The sequence below is a fragment of the Gobio gobio genome (assembly GCF_949357685.1).
Source record: "Gobio gobio genome assembly, chromosome: 17".
In the NCBI taxonomy this organism is placed as follows: domain Eukaryota; kingdom Metazoa; phylum Chordata; class Actinopteri; order Cypriniformes; family Gobionidae; genus Gobio; species Gobio gobio.
The window spans coordinates 10,458,044-10,479,020 of record NC_137110.1 but is presented as its reverse complement, the minus strand read 5'-3'; the positions used below and the strand labels follow the sequence as shown (position 1 = coordinate 10,479,020).

The following is a 20,977-nucleotide window of genomic DNA, read 5'->3' as shown; positions in this document are numbered from 1 at the left end:
ATCCATATCTGGTTCTAAGTACATGACTAGTTGTGTACTTTAAGCAGTTGAAAATGCGTGGGCGCTACTTAATGTTTAATGTAAAATTTGTGTCCTGAAGCCAAACCAGTTGAGAAGCACTGATTTAGAGTATGCATGTGCATGTTAAATACCTGTTTACCACATTTTTTATTTTATAACACTGCATTTCCTTTGCCTGAGCTGTTTAAATGAATACCATCTGGATCCCCCCCAGCCCCGACTGTTTATGGGGATGCGTGTTCGTGTATTCTTTTTAAAGTTGTCTCTTCATGTGAGCGGTTGGTGCGGGGTGCTTTTATGCCACGTTTCTTCAGGGGAAATAAAAAAGTGAATGGCTTCAGCTGTGTATATTAAAAAAAGCATTTGTTTAAGTACTCCCCCCTTCATTTCACTTTCTTTTTGAAAAACCTCAGCTGCGCGCTTTCCTGGAGAAAACAGCCCGCTGAGTACTTTAAACAACAATAGTCCCTTTGCTCTTTTTGCTGTGTTTATGGAGCGGGGAGCACCACTTGTAACCTCCCCAAAAAAAGACAGACAAAAAACACTATAGAGACATCAAGATTCGGCTTGTCAGTAGCCCAATAAAGGTAAACCGGCTGCGATCAAAACTGGTGTGCCCCACTCGGACGACCATATGTCCCCTCTCAAAATCACTATGGCTTTTATCTTTATCCAAAATATACCCAAAAAAACACTTTTCTTTTTTTCCCTGCCTCAAATTAATTCAGTACCTTAGATGTTGAATGTGTTTGTCCACTTTGTTCTTGTAGGCTCTCAATTTTATGGCTTCTGTTAGTCTTTTATCTAACATCCTGTGTTTCATTGACATGAAAGTGGCAGTCTAGCCCTTTGTTGCCTTCCCATCATGTTGAGGTAGAATCCAATAGGGTTATAATCATGAGTGCTCAAGCGCACGCTTTTTGGTTTGCTGCTTACTGGCCACAATCCAGGTACTACAGCTAGGATTTTTCTTGAAGTTTAGTTAATGTGTAAACTTAAGTTATATGTGTATATAAAATTCATAGTAAAATACATAATATATCTCAGTGGTGTCGTGTGGTGTTTTAAATTGGCAGAGTCCTCACTTCTTTATATATCAAATGTAAAGTTATGTCCCTGTTACACTTATATTTCCTAAACATTACATACAGTAAAAATATAGACCAAATACAATTATATTTTGTATTTTTACAATTACTATGTAATGTTCTATTTATTAAACCCAAGTATAACTTTCATAAAGTTAGTGTTTTTAGGCATGTTTACGTTTATTCCAAAACAATAACTAAAGGCAGTACACATTTAAACAAAATATATACATTGTTTAAATGTGTACTGCCTTTAGTTATTGTTTTGGAATAAACGTAAACATGCCTAAAAACACTAACTTGATGAAATGTATACATTTTTGTGAACTAATATTCAGCTTTTCTTTTTAATAGTCAACTTACTCAAGCTTGTACACACTGGTCACAGACATAGAAACAAAGATGTACCTTTAATTTCACCAAGCTGATTGCTTGCTGAAAACCCCCCACAGTCTGGCCATTTCAAGTTTGATTTTGACGTGACATAAAGCCGTGATATCTAAGTGGCTGAGTTGTTTTCTTACTTTCTAATTAGTCTTCCTATTAACAGCATCATTATCTTTATTCAGAAAGATTCGAGAACGTGCACGGTAACAAGAGGCGGGATTTATCGCTCAAACCAATCGTATCCAATTAAATTCTCTGCACTGGGTCTGTTAAAGTCAATGTAACTTTACCTGCGGGTGTCGCTGTTGAACAGTGTGACTTTATAAAAAGGCAGCGGCTATTTGCACTAAATAGATTCAATTTACAATAATTCTATTAGCAATAATTGCTATTTACACTAAGTGCAAATAGTGATATATTCTATTTACACCATGTAAAAGTAGTTATTTGCAATATGTGTAAAAAGTAATTAGATGCTATTTATACTTTATTTTGAGACATACATACTATTTGCACCTCAGTATTGTTGTACATAAACAGGATGCATTAATAACAGAGTGTAAATGATTATATTTATTAAAATGATTAAATGGATGGCGCCTTAATGGGACAATAAAAGCCCTCCTTACACCTATCCCTAACCCTATCCAATAAATGCTTTTATTATTATTAAACATTTCGTTAGGCACTTTATTTCCATTTTTAGAACATTTTCGTATTGAAAGTAAATGCCTTTCCGATGTGATATGTGATAGGAAAAGGGAGAAGAGCGAGCTCTGCAAAAGGCAGATTCAAACCCGGGTCGATCGCGTCAAAACCTAGATTTAAGCCTTACGCTTTACTGACTACGCCACTGAAAACGTTGAAATACACACTATTTTTAAATCTTGTTTTTCCCAAACAGGCATTGTTTGGCGGAGCTAGTGCATATAGCATATATGCAATATATATACACACACATACACACACTATATCATTTATATATATATACTGTACTATATAAGCATGCATATTTAGGGTAGTAAACATTTTTTATGTGGCATATTTCACATTCATGTTTAATATTTGTAATATTTAATTCTATTTTACTTTAAACTTTATAAAGGCAGTAGTCTTCAAAAGGGTGGTGAGCTCATGCAGAGGGAAGGTGCACTTTTTAAGTTATATCGGTTTTTGTTTTATCTTATTTTTTCCCCTTTTGTTTGCCCACCTGCCAGTGTCTCCACGATGATTAGTAATGAAAGAAAGACTCAGTTTGATTGAAGACACTGTAAAGCCCGTTCCTTCCATTGGTTTTACACGAGCAGATACTAAATCAGAATTTTTTTTGTAATTTCCTTACAAAACAAAGACTCGAACATTGTGTCACATTAATATGAACAAATGATGAATAATTTGCATGCCTCATTCCCGGCTATGCCCTGACATTCATAAGGGTAATTAGCTTGCGAGTATTACAAGTATTAACAGTCTGTCAATAAGCTTCATACAATTCATGACACATCTGTGACTTGAATTCATTTCAGTGGCCTTTGGAAGCTCAGCATTTGGTGGGCTTTAGGGAAAAAGGCCCAGCTGTCCTGATACATTTTTTTATGTTTATTTTTTTAATTTAAGCACTCACTTTGTTTTTGTTTGTTTTTTTGTACGAAGTGAGAATTTTAATGACACAATATGTTTATAACCAATTACTAAAATCAGTGTGAGTTTCAACATAATTTAGTGTAATTTCTAACCCATTTACCATCATCCGTTGAAAAATAAAATAACCAGCATGGTTTCAACAGCTCATTGATGCTGATTCTCTGTCCCAGTGAAAAAGCAATTACATAAATTACTCCTTCATTACAAACTGCTCATTGCAGAGGTGTGAGCCTTTACCGCAGTCTCATATTAATCTGTGAAAAATGCACAAGTACTGCTTTCCTTAATAGAAGACCAGTGTTTCAAATTGCCACTGACTCCCAGGGTTAAAACGAAATTTATATTTTAAGAAATAATTAGCCAACATGACACATCCTAGCTGACCTTACAGTCATCTTCATAAACCATTGAACGCCATCATTTTGAATTTAAATCTAGCCCTGAAACAGAACCAATCACTGGTCTGTGTTTAGGGGGAAGTGAGGAAGATTGAGGAAGATTTAGCATTGATTTAGCCAATAAAGAGCCGTTCATCTCTGCATCAGTGCTCCAGGTGACACCACAGAACCAGGATCATTGGAGATGAGGTTAATGTGGGTTAATTCTTCTGATTTGTGCAATATGTGCCATTAAATGTCAGCGTTAGCATGTGGCGTGAGAATTAGTGCTGCTGAATACAGGCTTGTTTAGGATATATAAAAGAGCTCCTGGTAATTATTTTGTTAGATGAGGCCAGTTGTGAGGTGTTCTTCAACGTGAGTCACTCAAGTAAAGGGGTCTCTGAACTTTGATGTACTTTTCAGCTGAGCGACTGCAGAATCCCTTTGAGAAAGATGACAGCGGGGGCTCGCAAAGCTGACTTCACGCTTTCCAATTCAAAAGCGTGCTGGTCTCGCAGAATTTTTTTACATCAGCATCTATATTTTTGATCCTTAGAAGTGCAACAGGGATGCCATTAAAAAACTCTCTTCAGTGATTTAATGTTAAATCATTTCGAGATTATTCCAGTCATGTAGAGAGCGGAATTTAGTTGTGGGTTTTAGATGTGGGAATTAAACAAATTAATTCATGAACTTTCTCAATTTCCTCGTTTTTTCCAGTGGGGACGTTTTCACACTTTTTAATCCAGTGAATATTTCTCATGGTACTGTAGGTTTATTATTGAAAGCCAATTTCTGGATAGACACGTACCTTAAAAAGATACAGTTCACTAAACACATGCTCTTTTAATATTATAATAGCGGGGCAAGTTGTCACACTGGGAAACTGACAATAAAAAAAGGACAAAATTATGATTATAAAACAGCAGAAGTGTACATTGTAATATACAAAAATATCAAGCCATTTATGTGGTGATATTGCAATTAATGCTTTCGATAAAATGAATTATATAACACACATACAGTATGATAACCTGCCTTTATATATAAATGTGACAATCTGCCTTTATTATATTATTGACGCTTGTTGTCTAAATAAATTCCAGTGTTCCCGTTAAAAATAATGTCTATATAGTTTTTATTTATTTATATTTCAGTTATTTTAGTCCATCATGTTAAATGAAATGAAAATAAGAAATATCTACTTGGAAGCTGAAATATTTTTTTTTGTATATTTTGTTTTATTTCTGTTAAAGGTGGGGTAAGTGGTATTTCAAAACTGCTTTAGTAAAGTGTCTCAGGCCGAGTACCAAAACAAACTTGTAGCCAATCAGCAGTAAGGGGTGTGTCTACTGTCTACTAATGACGGGGAGAAGAGAGCGCCCAGTGCACGTCATTATTCAAAAGACACGACACGAGAGATGGCAGATAAAAACAAATGTGGAAGATATCTGTGGAACAAAAGAAGGCTTACGATCAGGCATGAAGTACGACCCGTGTAAATATCGGAACTCTCCAGCGCTGGAGAGAACTCAGGGAGCAAAGGCCGAGGTTGCTTTATTTCTTCTCGATAGGCGAGTAACATTGGTTTTGTTTTGTTTCACAGGACTAATATACAGTATGCTGGCTTTTGCTTGAATATGCTCATGTGTCATGTTCGCTTTTGCGATCATATTGTGGTTCACTTCAGTGATGATAATTACCCATTAATTTCCACACCGTATAAGCCTGGAGCGTCTAAACTTCCTCACTGTCTGTTTCAAGCGTCAGCTCCCAAAGTGTGTCCGAAAAGTAAGATAATAAACTCCTAATTTATGTTTGTTTTTTCATGATCGATATAACCCTCTAATCTTGTCATAATTGTAATATGTCCGTTAGTTGGACTGTTGTGCTCGTGCTATCGAGTTGTTCATGAGAACTGTAAGGGATGACTTTTTCACTAAACATTCGACCTGGATTACCATAGTAACGCACATTGCTTTCACTTATTGACGACATCATAGCCTCCGCCATAGTCGTTGCCTGGGTTACATATGTGTGGGGCGGAGCTTTCAAAATAGGGCCGTGTTTGTTTTGGTGATTTGAAATCAACATCGGTTACCAGAAAGCACTTACCCCAGCTTTAAATTCATTTTAATTGAAGTAACATAAATGTTCTTATGTTTTTGGTTTTTGTTAAATATAAAAACCCTAGTTTGAAACCAACAGAGCATTTGTGTATTTGTTAGTGAGATACAGGCCATGTAATTTTCCTGTGACAACTAGCCCCAGTGGCTAGACTATTGCATAGGTGCATCATCTAATTGTTCATTTTTGTCTCTGAAAAACAATAAAAGATTCGGTAATGAAGCGCATTTTAACAGTTCCCACCTGAGACTTTACAAAGCGCCCATCCATGCATTCGATCTGCTTTTACAAATTACCTTTCCCAATGATTTTAGGCAGCAATTGCGCAAGGGACAAGCAGGAAGCTGTTGTGACTTGTTATTGTTTTCCGTCAATTGTCAAATCTAAATTAGTTTCAAAGGAAAGGAAATTCAGTTTCTGATGCGTTTTTTTGGAACGGCTTTGTAATGGTTGCCGGCATGCTTTGTGATGAATACAACTCAGAGGGGGCCTGATAACTGCAGGAGCCATTAAAGGCACTCATGTGTGGCTCACGCTTAGCAAAACATCGCCACAGTTGGGCAGGAGCACTCTTCTGTTTGGAGGGACACATTGATTTTGTCCTCATCTTTACTCACGATCTGTTAAAGCATCGTAAAATTACATTGCTGGTGATTATAGATTTGATGTTTTGTGACTGAGGTCTGTCTGTGAGCTTTTAAATACAATGCCATCCTTAGTAAAGAAATCCTTAAAAACCTTTAAGCCTTGGTGTTAAACTTGGACCACACCGTTTGTGCTACAGACATGATTGATATCTCAAATCATGCGGCAACACAAAAGATGTGTTTTTGTCCGTACACTGAGAATCAGTGGGGTCCAAAATAACTTTGGACCCTATTGAATTTTTAAAGAAAATCACCAAAAAATCACTACAACACTTTTCAAAATCTTATTTTGTATCCACAGAAGAAAGAAAGTCTTACAGAATGACAATGTGGGTCAGTAAACGATGACATAGTTTTTATTTTTGAGTGATCTATCACTTTAAGGATAGTGAACTGACCTACAACTGACAAAATGACACCCAAGTTCTGCCATTCAGTTAAAAGAGCCAATAGCAGCATTGTCTATTTATTTTCTTTAGTACATGCATTTGCATTAGCTGAACCCAAACAATTTTTTTGTGGAATTTGAGCTAAAGCAGCAAAATATTGATACTACTACATTATCAAACTGTGCGGAAATATAATCTTGACAGTTTTAATTTTTTTGAGCTTTTAATATATGTACTTGCCAGCTTAAAGGTGCAGTGTGTAATATTTATGAGGGTACCCTTACAGTGAAGTCGCCATTTTGCGCCCCCATGTTTCTACAGTGGCCCCAAACGGACAAACTGCTCTATAGAGCGCTAGCTACTCTCTGCTCTTTCAGAAGAGGACATCTTTGTCCTGTGTTGGCCACTGTAGCTTCTCTATGTGCTTCGAAAGGGAGGCTCCAGTGTGACTTCTGTGTGACTCCAGTGGTTTAACCTCAATTTTATGAAGCGACACGTGCAGGTTATGTTGAGAGAGTGAGTTGCTATGGCTACTTACATATCCTGAAAGTCACCTCCATTTTTTAAACCGAAAGTTTCAAAGGTTATCCGCTTTCTTACCCTTAAACATACCCAGGTATGTCACATAACCTTCTTTCTGGAATACCCCCCTGTTTTCATGGACTTTCAGTTTGTTTTCATTTGTCACATGGTTCCTTAGTTCAGTTTTCCCGCTCTTCATTTGTGTCATTGGTTTTTCATCTGTGTGTTGTTATTATATAGTCTTGTTTGTGTTTGCTATTTAAGTTCTACCCTCACATTCATTCTCTGTTCAGTCACGTTCACGCAAGGTTGTGTTGTGCTAACACCTGTTTTTGAGTATACCCATAATTAAACTTTGCTTAGAAATTTACTCATCTGGGGGGTATTCCAGAAGCAGGTTATGTAGCATACCTGGATATGTTTAAGAGTATGTAAGCGGATAACTTCAACTTTCGGTTCCAAAAACAAAGGTAACTTTCGGATATGTAAGAAGCCATAGCAACTCACTCTCTGAACATAACCTGCTCCAGAGTAGGTTATGTTCCAGGGTTAGTTTGAGGTATTCAGATGTGTGTTATATAATTGATATACTTATATTAATATAACTAAATGTGTTATATAGTTACAATTATATAATATACAATATTCTATATGAATTCAAAAGCAATATTATAACAAGGTAAAGTTTAAATGTTAATTCAATTGAAATATATTTATTATTTATTTTATTGTCATCTCCTCTCATGGATCTGCATTCAATTAATTAGCATCGAACAAACAATTTACTTATTAAACGAAAAGATTGAAAAATCATCGCTCTGTTGAGAATGTCTTACCCGGGACTTACTCCAGGACTTGTTTTTGGAACCAGCATACCTCAAGTAAGCAAGGTTTGGGTTAATCAACCGAGAGTTCAAGGTATATGTGCATCACATCACTTCATAAAACTAAGGTTAAACCACTTAAGTCACATGGATTATTTGAATGTTGTCTTATACCTGTCTGAGGCTTGAAAGTGGTAATTGCGTAGCTGTCAATGGAGGGACAGAAAGCTCTCAGATTTTATTAAAAAGATCTTAATTTGGGTTCCAAAGATCTTGAAAATCTTACAGGTTTGGAACAACATGTTAATGAATTATTTTTGGGTGAACTAACCCTTTAAGGCTCTATCGTGTTTGAAAATAATGTACCACCTACACTAAACCCTAACATAAACCTAAACGAATGTATTAACAAAAGCAAACATGAGATGAGATAACGCGTTTGCTGAATGCATTCGCCATTTTAGCTTGCTTTTGCAAGTTTTTATCAAGCTTCACAGGATTAATGTCGAGCGCTCTCATCGTAAATATAATGCTGTACCAGGTGAGCTCCTTAGCAAGTTTACAATATCAGAAAAGCCATACGGAGCAAGTTATGTGATGCAAATGTCAAAAGTTTTAGTTTACAAATCATGCACTATGGTAAAATGCTTTGGGGACATAATATTGTGCAATAATCAATAATCTGCATCTGTAATCATAAGAATTAAAGAATTAAAGTCGTTTGTGTTTTACTGCCACTAGTGCTTTATTTCAGACGGAAACTGCAGTGAATTGTATGTATAGGTACGTCTTTCGAGTTGACATTGATGTAGCTGTCCAGGGGATGTTACCAAAATGGGCGCAGAGTGAACTGACTTGCCTTAAAACGACTTTGAAACCACCTAGCAACTGAGAACACCTTAGCAACTGAATAGCAATGCACTAACATCCATATAAAACACCTTAGCAACACATTGCAATGCAGTCGTAGTGTATTGCACAAAAAAGAAGAAAAAAAATCTACTTTCACTATCATATTCAAAACGCAGCAGGGTGTCATAGATGTCAGTAATATATGTGCTAGACATTTTCCCAGTCTCTTTGGCCCCTACTTTTTGAATTTTACTTTCACCCTCGCACTTTTCCCACCGTTTATTCTAGTCTGAGTCAGCAAGAGGCTCAAGCTTTCTCAATAAACAGAAGCAATGGGTGGTGATATAGCCCCCAGTCCAGCTGAAGGCTATTTACCACGTCTATACACATTCCTCCAAGGCTTCAACTTTGTGTGGCTCGCTGATTGTAGCATAAATAGTTTTTTGGGAAGAAAATCAGGTTCAGTGCGCTGCATATATTTAGCATAAATGTAATGCTTTTTCTGTCTTTTCTCTCCTCTTTTTTTAAGACCTGGAAAACTTCAAAACGCACAAGCGGAATTCTGTGTCTGTCCGGGAAGGGCAAGGAGTGGTGCTTCTATGCGGGCCGCCCCCTCACTCTGGAGGTCAGTACTACTTCTAGCTCGTTCATATTTCATTTACACCTCATTTTTTCCAGAGGAGAGACCTTCCGGCTGTCTCTCGGCACTCAGTTGTCCAATCTGCGGATCATATAATCCCATCAGCATCTCTCAATTCTCTGACAGCGTGTGTAGGCAAGCCCAGCCGCCCTCCGGAGACGGAGCTGTTTGTGTGCAAACCCTCTTCCACCCTCACCTTCCTCCCTGTAGCATCAAGCAGCATCCTTCCCCATTGCGAACGAGGGATGCAGGTCAGAAAGCCATAAATCACGATTGCTCTCTTCCTGCGTTACACAAAAACCCTGAAGCATCAAGCATTTCATCCATGCTGGGCTGCTCCTCCCATGTATTTCTCCCAGAGTTTCTCTGCCGAATCTCACGTCTCTACCTCCGACATGAAATGTTCATTAACTCTGCCATCACTTTGATGGCCTCTATCAATTAGCCAGCAGCGTGTGATTTAACTGCTTATTAATGGTGCCAGCAGTGTTGCTTGTTAGAAGAAGTGCTTTGTTAGCGTTTATTGCACAATAGGTGCTTTTCACATTTTTTTTTTTTTGAGGAGTGGCAAGGATCCAAAGCATTTGTACTTTTGTAATGTGAGCTAATTAACATTGTGAAGCCGAGGTTTCCAAAAAGAAAAACTGAAAAATGAGAACAGCATCCAAAAATATATTTTAGTGTTGTGTTTTTTTAACTGTTCAAACCTGACAGGTTTGTGCGCCATTCTGATTGCTGAATGTTCCTGAATACTTACATTTGAATTGAAATGGAATTTTCTGCGTCATGTAGAAATGAAAAATAAGGTGGATTGAATCGTCCATAAACATGTTATCACACACATATGGGGTATTTATTTAATATATTTAATATTTATTAATATACATCACGGACCATGATGGATGAACATCAAGTTTCGGATTCATAAAAAATGTCGTATTTTCAAAATGTTTTGTAAGTTGGTACAAAGCGGCAACCTTCCCCAGTTTCTCTTGAAACCAATACGGAAGTGACTTAAACTGCAATTCATCGACTGGCCACTAGGGACAGGCTCCAAAAGGGAGCAGAATCTCATTGAGCCCCATGTTAAAATGCCCAACTTTACAGCAGAAAAACATGTTTACAGTCTGGTACAAATTGTGGTTTTGGTCTATACAGCTAATTTTGCCCTTAATGACAACTGCGAGGGGGGTGAATTTTTTTATAACTCATTCGTTTACATTATATAAAGCCTTAAAGTTCTGCATAATTAAGGGCGTGGCCACTTTGAGTGACAGGTGGATTGTCGTTTGTCTGCTGTGTGTTAGTCATCACGTCACCTCAGCTCCACCCACGTCCCGCCTCTTTGCCCGTTTTCAGTTATCCGGGTGTGACGCAGGGTGACGCGCTGCCAAGATGGCAACGGCCAACTCGTCCCTACTTTACGCTTCAAAACTGCTTTTCAGAATCCTATGGGGGACGTCAAGGACACTACGTCCATATTTTTTTACAGTCAATGGGTGATACGAAAGAAATGTACACCTGCTCCTTACCACGTGTAAATGGTGCGTAAAACATTCAAATGTTCTGTTCTTTTAGGCAAACTGATGACAGTGCATTTTGATAATATTTCATGAGTTAGTTTGCCCTGTATTTTTATTTATTTATTTTTGTAGCGAAAATTGAAAACTGTCACTTTTTACACAGTCGTCCAATCACAGTGGAGGAGGGACAAATACTATACTACACCGACCAACCAAATCCTACTTGTAGAACAATTAGTCTCTTTAGCATATATGCATTATACTGGAACCAAACCTGAGAAGAGAGTCCACAAGTTTCCACAGCGTTCCTGGACACGGAATTTACATAGTTGTAACTCATGGGCAGGGATTATGCTAATTGTGGATCAAATCGGATGTGTTTGTGAATCTGGAGAAGAGTTTTCGGGAAGGTCCGTTTTACACGCAAATTACTCCGAATTGACTTATACTGTATATTTACAAAAGTTTAATGATTGAGGCCCAATGCTTCTATCACTTGTTTCTGCTTCTTCGCCAGTGTTTTGATCTGGAGATTCTGTACTCTTTCAGAAGTCCTACTGCATTACAGTGAAAACATGGATTTCCCATACATTTTTGTCAATGGCAGGGAAGCGTTGTCATAAATGACGAAGAATTTTGTCAATGGTGGGGAAAGAGTTCATTATTTGTCTTGTTGCTGATTCAATTCAAATTCTACCTCATAAATTGAAAGTGAGATACTAAAAAAGTTTCACTCAATCCAAAAGCTGTGTGATAAGACAGATTTTAAACAATAGCACAGCGCAGATGTATTACATAAATTGGACAAAGGAAAGACACTGATATCAAAGAGATTAGTAGCAAGCTCTACAGAGCTGATAGAGCTACAGTAACAGTTGTAAAAAGATTATATGCTGGTAAAGCCTTCATTGAGCTATTTTTAGGATGAAAATCAATAAAAAAAACCTTAATTCAAATCCAGTTGGGAAACAACATGTGTGTCAGAAACTTGCTGCTTGGTTTAGATTAGGGTTAATAAGTAGATGTGACCAGAGGTTAGACTTCATTCTCAAAATGTTGAATCAAGTTACATACTTAAAAGGTTTAATCTGTGCTGAAATGTAGCAGATAAGTGGGCTGTTACATTCAGCGGGTCTGCTTTCTAAATTTGGCAGCTACAGGAAGTGGCAAGGCAAGAAAGAAATCAGATTAGATTCTTCCAGCTAGTTATAAATGGTATAATTCATCTTTTTTTTTTTTGTCTGACAAGCTATTTATTTATTTATATAGATAATTCAACCAGGTTCACTTAAGTCAAAAACATCATAGACAAACTTTTAGTCAACCTTTCATTGGCATTTTTTGCAAAATTTACATTTAGCAATATGGCTCTGTTCTAAATTCCTCATCCTTTTCATGAGCGCATGAAAAGCCAAGACAGTGGCTAAGCACCCTCAAACGCAAGCAAAATCACCCTCAGTTGATAGTGGACAACCTCCCATTTTTTTAAACTGGGAAGGTAGCATAAATCCCCCATTGAGAACAGAGCATGCATCAAGTTGAATTAACCATTTGCCTACCAGTAGACATATTAAACAATGTGTAAACATACTCTTTATATATATTGCCCATTTACAGAGGCTGCTGGTTAAAACCTGCCATAATACGATATGAAACTCTTAACAGTAGGTCCTATCTGTTGTTTGCAGCTGGCACATTTATTTATTTTTTTTTAAAAATCTGTGTTGGATGCTGGCTCACAAAATTCTGTGAAGTTTAAGAACTTGTTGCCTTTGTTGGATTTGGTGTGCGTGTGTGTGTGTGTGTTCTCCTGACTGTGTGGCAGCTGTTTGGTTTGCCAAAGCTTCCTTTTAGCTGTCCTCACAAATTAGATGAAACTCGTAGGAGAAGGAAACACGGAGTACCGGAGTGCGAGACTGGAAAGGAACTGCAAGTGCAACGTCTCTGGGTTTAAACAGAAAGAAGCTTTTGTGTGTTAACTTTTATTATGTCCTTGTCTCTGGTTGCACTGTGGAAGGAAAAGCCCTGTGAAAGCAAGCAAGACTTTCTCTGTTAACTTTTCAATGAAAAAAAATAATAACTGAAAGAGTTTGAGTTGAATCTTTCATAAGTATGCTGGAGGTTAGAGTCTCAAAAATACAGTTATTCCAGAACCAAGTCAATACTAAAATATAAACAAAATGTAACAATACATTATTAGCAGGATTCGAATGAGTTCTCTTCTGGCGAACAATGTATGGTTATGATTCAAGCAACATTACAGGTCAGAAGTCAGATTAGATCAGAACATTCAGAATATTTGTCCAGTTCCATCTGGTTGAAGTTCAGAGTCATCACGCCGGAGACGGCCTCGTTAAGGATCAGTGCCACAGGCTGTCGTGTCGATGAGGCCTTCACGGGGGAGAGTCTAGATGACGCAATCTCTGCTGACACTTCAAGGATGCGTTGTGGTCGTGTCTAGGCGCAGATCCACCATCTGATCTGGATACGGCCTGGATCCGGCTGACTACAGTAAACCTCGGGATAAACAGAGAGACTAAGGCCACATCCACACGAAGCCAGAGCTTTCTCTATCCAATCTTTTTTCACCTCGTCTCAAGACACGAAACCACTGAATCCGACTCAAAACGATGTAGTATACATGCCAGACCAGTATGTGGCGCTGTAATTCTGCCACAGAAATAACGGAGAAGAGTTGTGGCTCGAAGGGGTACAGCAGCGGTTGGAAGTGAGGCAAAATCTCACAATAAAATAACAATAAATTAAATTGCTACTTACCAGATTGTGTTTTATTAACGCCTACACCTACCCCAACCCTAAACCTACCCTTACAATAATGCAAATACAGTAGTTAAAGGAACTCTATTATTAATCATAAAATCGCCCTGATAAGTCACTAGACATTAAGAAATCATGTTAATTTCAAATACTTATATCACTGACAACAGTAGTCCGGCCAGGATATTGTCATTTAAAAGTGAAGTTGCAGCCCTCAACTGATGTTGATGTTGACATGTTGTGTTTTGGCCTGAAGCACCACCCTCCACCTATCTACCAATCACGAAGTCAGTAGTGTTTTGGCATCTGGGTTGCCAGCTCTGGTCTAGTTACCACAGCTGCAGCTACAAACTTTTTGGATAAAAAATAAAACTTTACGAAACCTAAAAGACCGTGTTATGAATCAGAAAAACATTGTGACAATGAAAAAAAAATAACTTGCTGTGTAGGACTCGTCACTTGCCATTGAAAACTTTGTAGCAACCTATGTTCCTGCTTGATCCTGCAGCCTATCTGGCAACCTCGAGTCAGGGGGTGACTTAACCATTTCACAAAATATACAGATTGGGTGTACAATCGAAAACGCAAGGGTGTCGGTTTCAGATTTATCCACTCTGAAGTGAAGTGAAGTGAAGTGAAGTGACGTGTGGCCAAGTATGGTGACCCATACTTGGAATTTGTGCTCTGCATTTAACCCATCCAAGTGCACACACACACCGTGAACACACACCCGGAGCAGTGGGCAGCCATATTGCTGTGGTGCCCGGGGAGCAGTTGGGGGTTCGGTGCCTTGCTCAAGGGTCTCACCTCCATCGTGGTATTGAGGGTGGAGGAGGGCACTGGTTATTCACTCCCCCCAACAACAATTCCTGCCAGACCTGAGATTCGAACCCGCAACCTTCCGGTTACAAGTCCGACTCCATAACCATTAGGCCACAACTGTAATGGAACCCATAACGGAAGGGCTCGTCCGGCTCCTCTGAGACCCGGTTTAAAAAATACCGGTTTCAAGCTCGTTTCATGTGTTTTTAGTCTATGTACAGTCAAACCAAATTATTCAGACACCAGATATAATTATTTACTAGTGGGTGTAGGACACTATAGTTCATTTATGCAAGTGAGGATAGCAAAATAAAGTAAACTCTGACATATTATACCCAAAAATTCTTCATACAGTGGACTACCAGTAAAATTTATCGAAATTTGGGACCAAAATTATTCAGACACTTTGACCAGACCATGTTTTTTCTTTAATTTCTAATGCGACCTTTTACTCCACAGACTGGACAAAATTAAGCATTGCTTGGTCATTGGTTGACCTAAATTGGTATTAGGGATGTCACAAGTACCGGTACTTCGGTACCAAGTCGGTACTGAAATTATAAAAATGTGACGATACCAGCATTTCTGCAGTACCGGTAGTACCAAGTATATTCGGTACCCGCAGCTGCGTTCAGTCGCTTCCGTGTTTTTCTAAGCACAGGGCTCCAGACTGTAGCCGAATATATACTAGTGTCTTTGAATATTAAACTGCAAAATAGTATTTAAATATTATTCGTCCATGTTCTGCGTGTCTGTGTGAATGACAGGCGCAGAGGCATGGCACAGACGGGCACGCGCACATGCGCGTGACACTCGCTCGCTGTCTTTGTAGTCTCTGCCGTGTGTCACTATCATAGACTGTAAAATAATATATCACTATATGAGGAAACTTTTTTTTACCATTTAATTTGAGAAAACAGTCATATCATGAACACAGACACTCAAAATAAAATAAAAGTTTGGTTAAAAAAATGTTTTAAATTGACAGAATATATGCTACTGTTGTAGCCTAGCTATATGTAATAATAATACGTATATACTAATAATAAAAAATTATGCCTAGATGGTTGATTATTTTTCACTAATCAACAGCATACAGCCTTTAAATGTTTGTATTATTTACTTTATAATGGTTATCATCATAAGTAATAAACTTAATACATTTAATACGTTTTAAAAAAATTGTTAAATAAAAAAAAAAACACACATTTAGCTGTGGTACTGAAATTGGTTCCGAGTAGCGTAAAATTTGTATGGTATTGGTACCGACTACTGGAATTTTGGTACCGTGACATCCCTAATTGGTATTATCTAATTGAGTACTTAAATTTAACAGCTGGCAGCTGATTGGTTGCTTGTAATCCATTACATACCGTTATTATCTGACATTATCAAGATGAATTTGTTCTGACAGTTTAACTCTGAGTTCTTGTCATATTGTATTACCCATAATGTTTTACTATAATATTATTTCTTATAAATCTGAATTTGTATTTTAAATATTAGTTATTATAAATATGAATAGCATGAAATTTCACTGATATTGGTATACTGAATTTTGGTACGGCGACAGCCCTATTAGAGTCTACAAGAAGGTCGTGCAGCTGGACTGATTCAGTGCATATATAAATCACCCGGAATTTCTTGTACGAGGCGTAATAGGTCCATAACCACTCATAAAAAAACGTTTAGTCATGAATAATTAAGGCTGTAGTATTTCGACACTGATGCACATTAAAGATGTGCGTCTCCAGTTCGTGTCTGCTTTGGAAAAAGTGACTTCCTGTGACATCTGATGATGACGCTGATCATTTATGCCATCTATCTCTTTTTTCCCCCCCAAGCATCCTCCGCAGTCAAACTTGGCACAGTCAGTGGGTGGCGCAGTAACGAATGAATATCGCAGCGTAGTGCTATTCATTACCTTCTGCACTCGGGGTCTGAATGACTGGCTACAGCTTTGAGGACTCATATGCTGCAGAGAACCTCTCGTCAGGAGCAGGGGCCTGTCTGCCAGAGCAACTGTCAGGGGAAGCATAAGGCAGAGAAGACAGCTGGCCCCCTGTTTCCTTATGCCTCCCGCTGCATGCCGTGGATGCGCTCGCACATGCTGATTGAGCTGTATATGATCCAGTGGCGAGGGATAAGGCGAGAGGAGAGGATTGTGGTGTGGTGTGATTGGAGGAGAAACTGTGTGCTGGCTGTTACGCTGCACCAATACAAATGTGATGAGATGTGTGGCCACGTGCAACAGTGTGAGCATATATTAGCGTGCCAAACCTCCTGAGTGTGTATACATGTGTAAGCTTGTGACTCGCAGTATGAAATAGGAGCAGATGATCTCTTGCACATTATCTGCATTTTTGCTCGGTTAAATCTAAGGATGCCAGCCGTCATCCTTCTCACCGAGCTGAAAGTTATTTGTCTGGTAGATCGTTTGGTAGAAGATTAAGGACATGATCTGAGTCTGCTGATAGCGTTGTTCATTTACACATTCTGTCTGCTTGGTATTAGTGGCTCTGTTCGCTAAAGGAACTGGGTAAAAGCAAATCAAGTAGTGACATTTTCATTCCTTTGCTGACCCATAATAATTCAATCGCAAACTGGAGTGTCAGTTAAATATGTTTTTAAACACCAGTATTCCCTATTACTTGGTATCAAGAACAATTGAGCCGTTATGGGCTCTAAATTCTTAATCGTTTGAGATCATTCTTTTATTTTTAACATTTCAAGCCTTTATTATAAAATGTTACCAATGGTATGTGAATTGAGAAAATCTATCAACCTCTAATCTGCTTTATTTTATTTTTTTATTTTTTATTTTTATTTTTATTATAAAAATATAATACATTTTGTGTGAAGTTATTTTTCTCACTAGTATATATTTTTTAAATATACATTTTTTGACAGACTGAAGAATACATTCTGATTTTTGTATTTATTAATTGATTTTTGTTAGCAAATGCAAGTTGCAGTGACAAAATGTGAGCGTTTTTTAAAATGGTATGATGCTCTTTTTGAATGGTGATTACACTCAAGCAGTTTGAACTTATACGATTCTATATATGTATGATTGGTGAATAGATGAGGAGCAATCTGGTGCCATGTATTATGGGGCTTATTAAGTCATCATTCACAGGGTATTCCATCATACCCCCTCTATTTAACATCTGGACATGCTGTGAATATATTAATTAAAGTCTGATACAGAGTGATTCAGAGTGTTAAAAATCTGCCTATGCTATACGAGGAGCAAATGGCTATGGTAACCACATTTGTATCAGTTATACAAATCAAGATTGATTTGCTGACGCGCCGTTGCCTTTTTCCCCTTAATTTTAGGGTAAAAAATATGTATACAATGATGTATAAAAGTCTGACATTAGTGAAAAGGCTTCTACTGTATTTTGAAATGTTATTATAATTGTATTATCAGCATAACATTTTGAGTGAAACGTTGAGTTAAAAATATACGTTATTCAAAAGTAATAATACCAAAAATACACATAATAATTACATCCCTGTTTGCTTTAATGATAGCGACACTTCAGCTGCAAGCTTGTGTAAAACCTGATGATCATGTTCTCCAGCATAATTTGAGAATGTCCAAAGATCTTTTTGCTTAATTCTGGGTGTCAGTTACATTTTGAATCCCAGGTTTTCAAAGTCTCCCTGACAGTTTCTCTGGAAAGCGTACATTATAAGTGCTCCATAACTTTTTTCGACACTAAAAAGTTGTAGATTTTATTCTTGTACTTTTTCACCATTATTTTTGTCATAACTTATAAATATGTTACTAGGTTCTTGCTTACTTTCCCAAGTCATAAGAATATTCTAGTTCTTAGAAGTTTCCAACTTCATTGAAAGTTTATGTGTTTTTGCAATAGTTGAAGTCAAAAATACAAAAACGGTGTGCACAATCCTCAAACCCAAACAGGGCTCAGGTGCAGGCAGGCCCGGACTGGCCATCGGGAGCACCGGGTGAATTCCGCTGATTTGGCCCAATACCCTCCTTCTTCTTCTTCTTCTTCTTCTTCTTCTTCTTCTTCTTCTTCTTCTTCTTCTTCTTCTTCTTCTTCTTCTTCTTCTTCTTCTTCTTCTTCTTCTTCTTCTTCTTCTTCTTCTTCTTCTTCTTCTTCTTCTTCTTCTTCTTCTTCTTCTTCTTCTTCTTCTTCTTCTTCTTCTTCTTCTTCTTCTTCTTCTTCTTCTTCTTCTTCTTCTTCTTCTTCTTCTTCTTCTTCTTCTTCTTCTTCTACGTTATTTTAATTATATATTATTGCCTTTTTAATTATATATAATTGACCCATTGCACTAAAGGGATCATTCCCGAAATCGGCATTCGACAATATATCATGAAACTATTATTCTTGACTGGCAACGCTACGATTCAGCTCGCGTGAGCTCTTCGCGTCCGCCAAATCGTTTCGAGTAATAATCAGTGCGACGGACTCGAGGAAGAGGCCAGAGCATTAAGGGAAAGCTCTTAAAGGGTTACTTCAGCGATTAGCATTAAGCTTTGTATCAGTATAAACCCGGTAGTATATTTGAATTATGGTACTTTCCCCCCTCATGTCCCCCTGAGACGAGAGAATAATGCATTTAATTTCTGGAAAAAATCCTCCGATGACACAAATATCATCATTTTGCGTCATCTGAGGATTTTTTGGCCAGAGCCTAAAGACTACAGCCAGTAGTAGGAGCTAGTTCTGCATGTTTTCAACCCGCCCACAGGGGTGGGATATCACTCACAGAATGTAAATGCGCTCGGCTCGGCCTCGGGCATTCATAACAGAGCGATGCAGAGAAAAGTGAGTGTTTCAACTTTTCAATTAATTCCTATGAAAGTTTAGCTTCCATATGCGATCTGAAAATGCACCAGACTGGACACGCGCTGACAATGACTGCCTCGCTTACCTCAGCTCTTCGCTCTCGTGATGAATGAAATCTGACTCCTGCTGCGTTTGCACCGTGACGTTCGTTCGGCTCACTCACACTTTATTGAAAAGACACGTTCAGTTTTTAATTGTAGTGTTTATTCTCTAACTGAACAAAATTATTTTATTACTATGAAAATCAAAACGACAGTGGGGTGAAGCCGCGGTGGGCAAGAGATGTAACCGGTAGTGACCTCGTTGGGCAGCGAAACAAGTGCATTCTGGGAGTTGTTGTCTTTCATCCACATGAGACAAAAATACATTTTCTGTCTTTTCTCAGTCTAGAAGGCACCAAATTCAAAAATAATTTCACATTTCTACTACATAAATGACCCAGTTTAAATACACATTCATCTTCCCAGCGCTGAAGTACCCCTTTAAAGAAGGAGCGAAATAAAGCAAAATTACTGACCTCTTCAGGGCTTCAAATGCAGGTCAGTTTCACCTGTAAAAGGCTACTGTGGTTTTGTCTTCTTTAACGTAGCCAAGTATTAAACTGCAAGCAAATGTTAGCACCCCATTATTACTATCGTCATTTAAAAAACTGCATTATGCCGCGTTCCAGGCAACCCGTAATCCTTGTTTTTCCGACCTTCTACCCGTGAAAGTGCACTGGAACGGCAGTCAAACCAGTGACTTCCCACCCATGAACTCGTACTAGATCGATGTACTCCCAGTTACGAGCTCTGACGTCGCATAGCCTGCGAAACAACAATGGCAGCCCCCTACGGATGCAAATATACAAATAACGCAAAATAAACAGTATAACAGCTCTTGCCGTATGCTCCGTTTTTCTCCTCTGTTTCCCTCAAATAATTATTTATTTGATAAGCAAGGAGTAAGCACCTTTGGCGATAGAAATGATTGTAAATGAGCATAACCCCCGGTCGGCCATGCTTTGTTTACATCTAGCTACCACAATTCCTTGCGCTCAGGCTGTTTGTCGTGACTTTGCCTGGAACGCTACAAAGTCGTGAGTCGTGGTTTGAAGTTGTAACTTAAGGGCTCAAAACCCTGCCTGGAACACAGCATAAATGGCATCATTATCTACTGTAAAGTTACAGTAGTAATTTAGCAGAAAGATATTCACATCGATTTATACGTTTAGAGGGAGCTAGGGCAGACAACAATAACAAAAAATATTAGTAATAAATCAATAACTTGTTTAGTATTATGATTTTTCTTTAAAGATATTGTCATGACGTATTTATTATTATACAAATTTTGACATTTAAGCAATTTAGAATTGTTTATATATATATGCATTACATAGTTGTTAAATATTGGATATTTAAGGATTTGAACCTTTTTTATGTGATGACCATGCAAAAAATATGGTTCTTCATGGTTCCAAAATTTGCTGTGGGTGTATGAGATGGCCTGGATGGGTGTGACATTT

The 20,977-nt window shown here is 38.0% G+C and overlaps 1 protein-coding gene across 2 annotated transcripts in view; it reads left to right on the top strand.

Annotated features, from left to right (window-relative positions):
* Window positions 1-20,977, top strand: part of cntn4 (contactin 4) — a 229,651-nt gene that overhangs the window by 106,156 nt on the left and 102,518 nt on the right. For both annotated transcript variants that reach the window (XM_079841184.1, XM_079841185.1), the window contains exon 5: window positions 9,411-9,506. In XM_079841184.1, coding sequence (XP_079697310.1) covers window positions 9,411-9,506 — 96 coding nt within the window. The remainder of the gene's footprint in view (window positions 1-9,410; window positions 9,507-20,977) is intronic.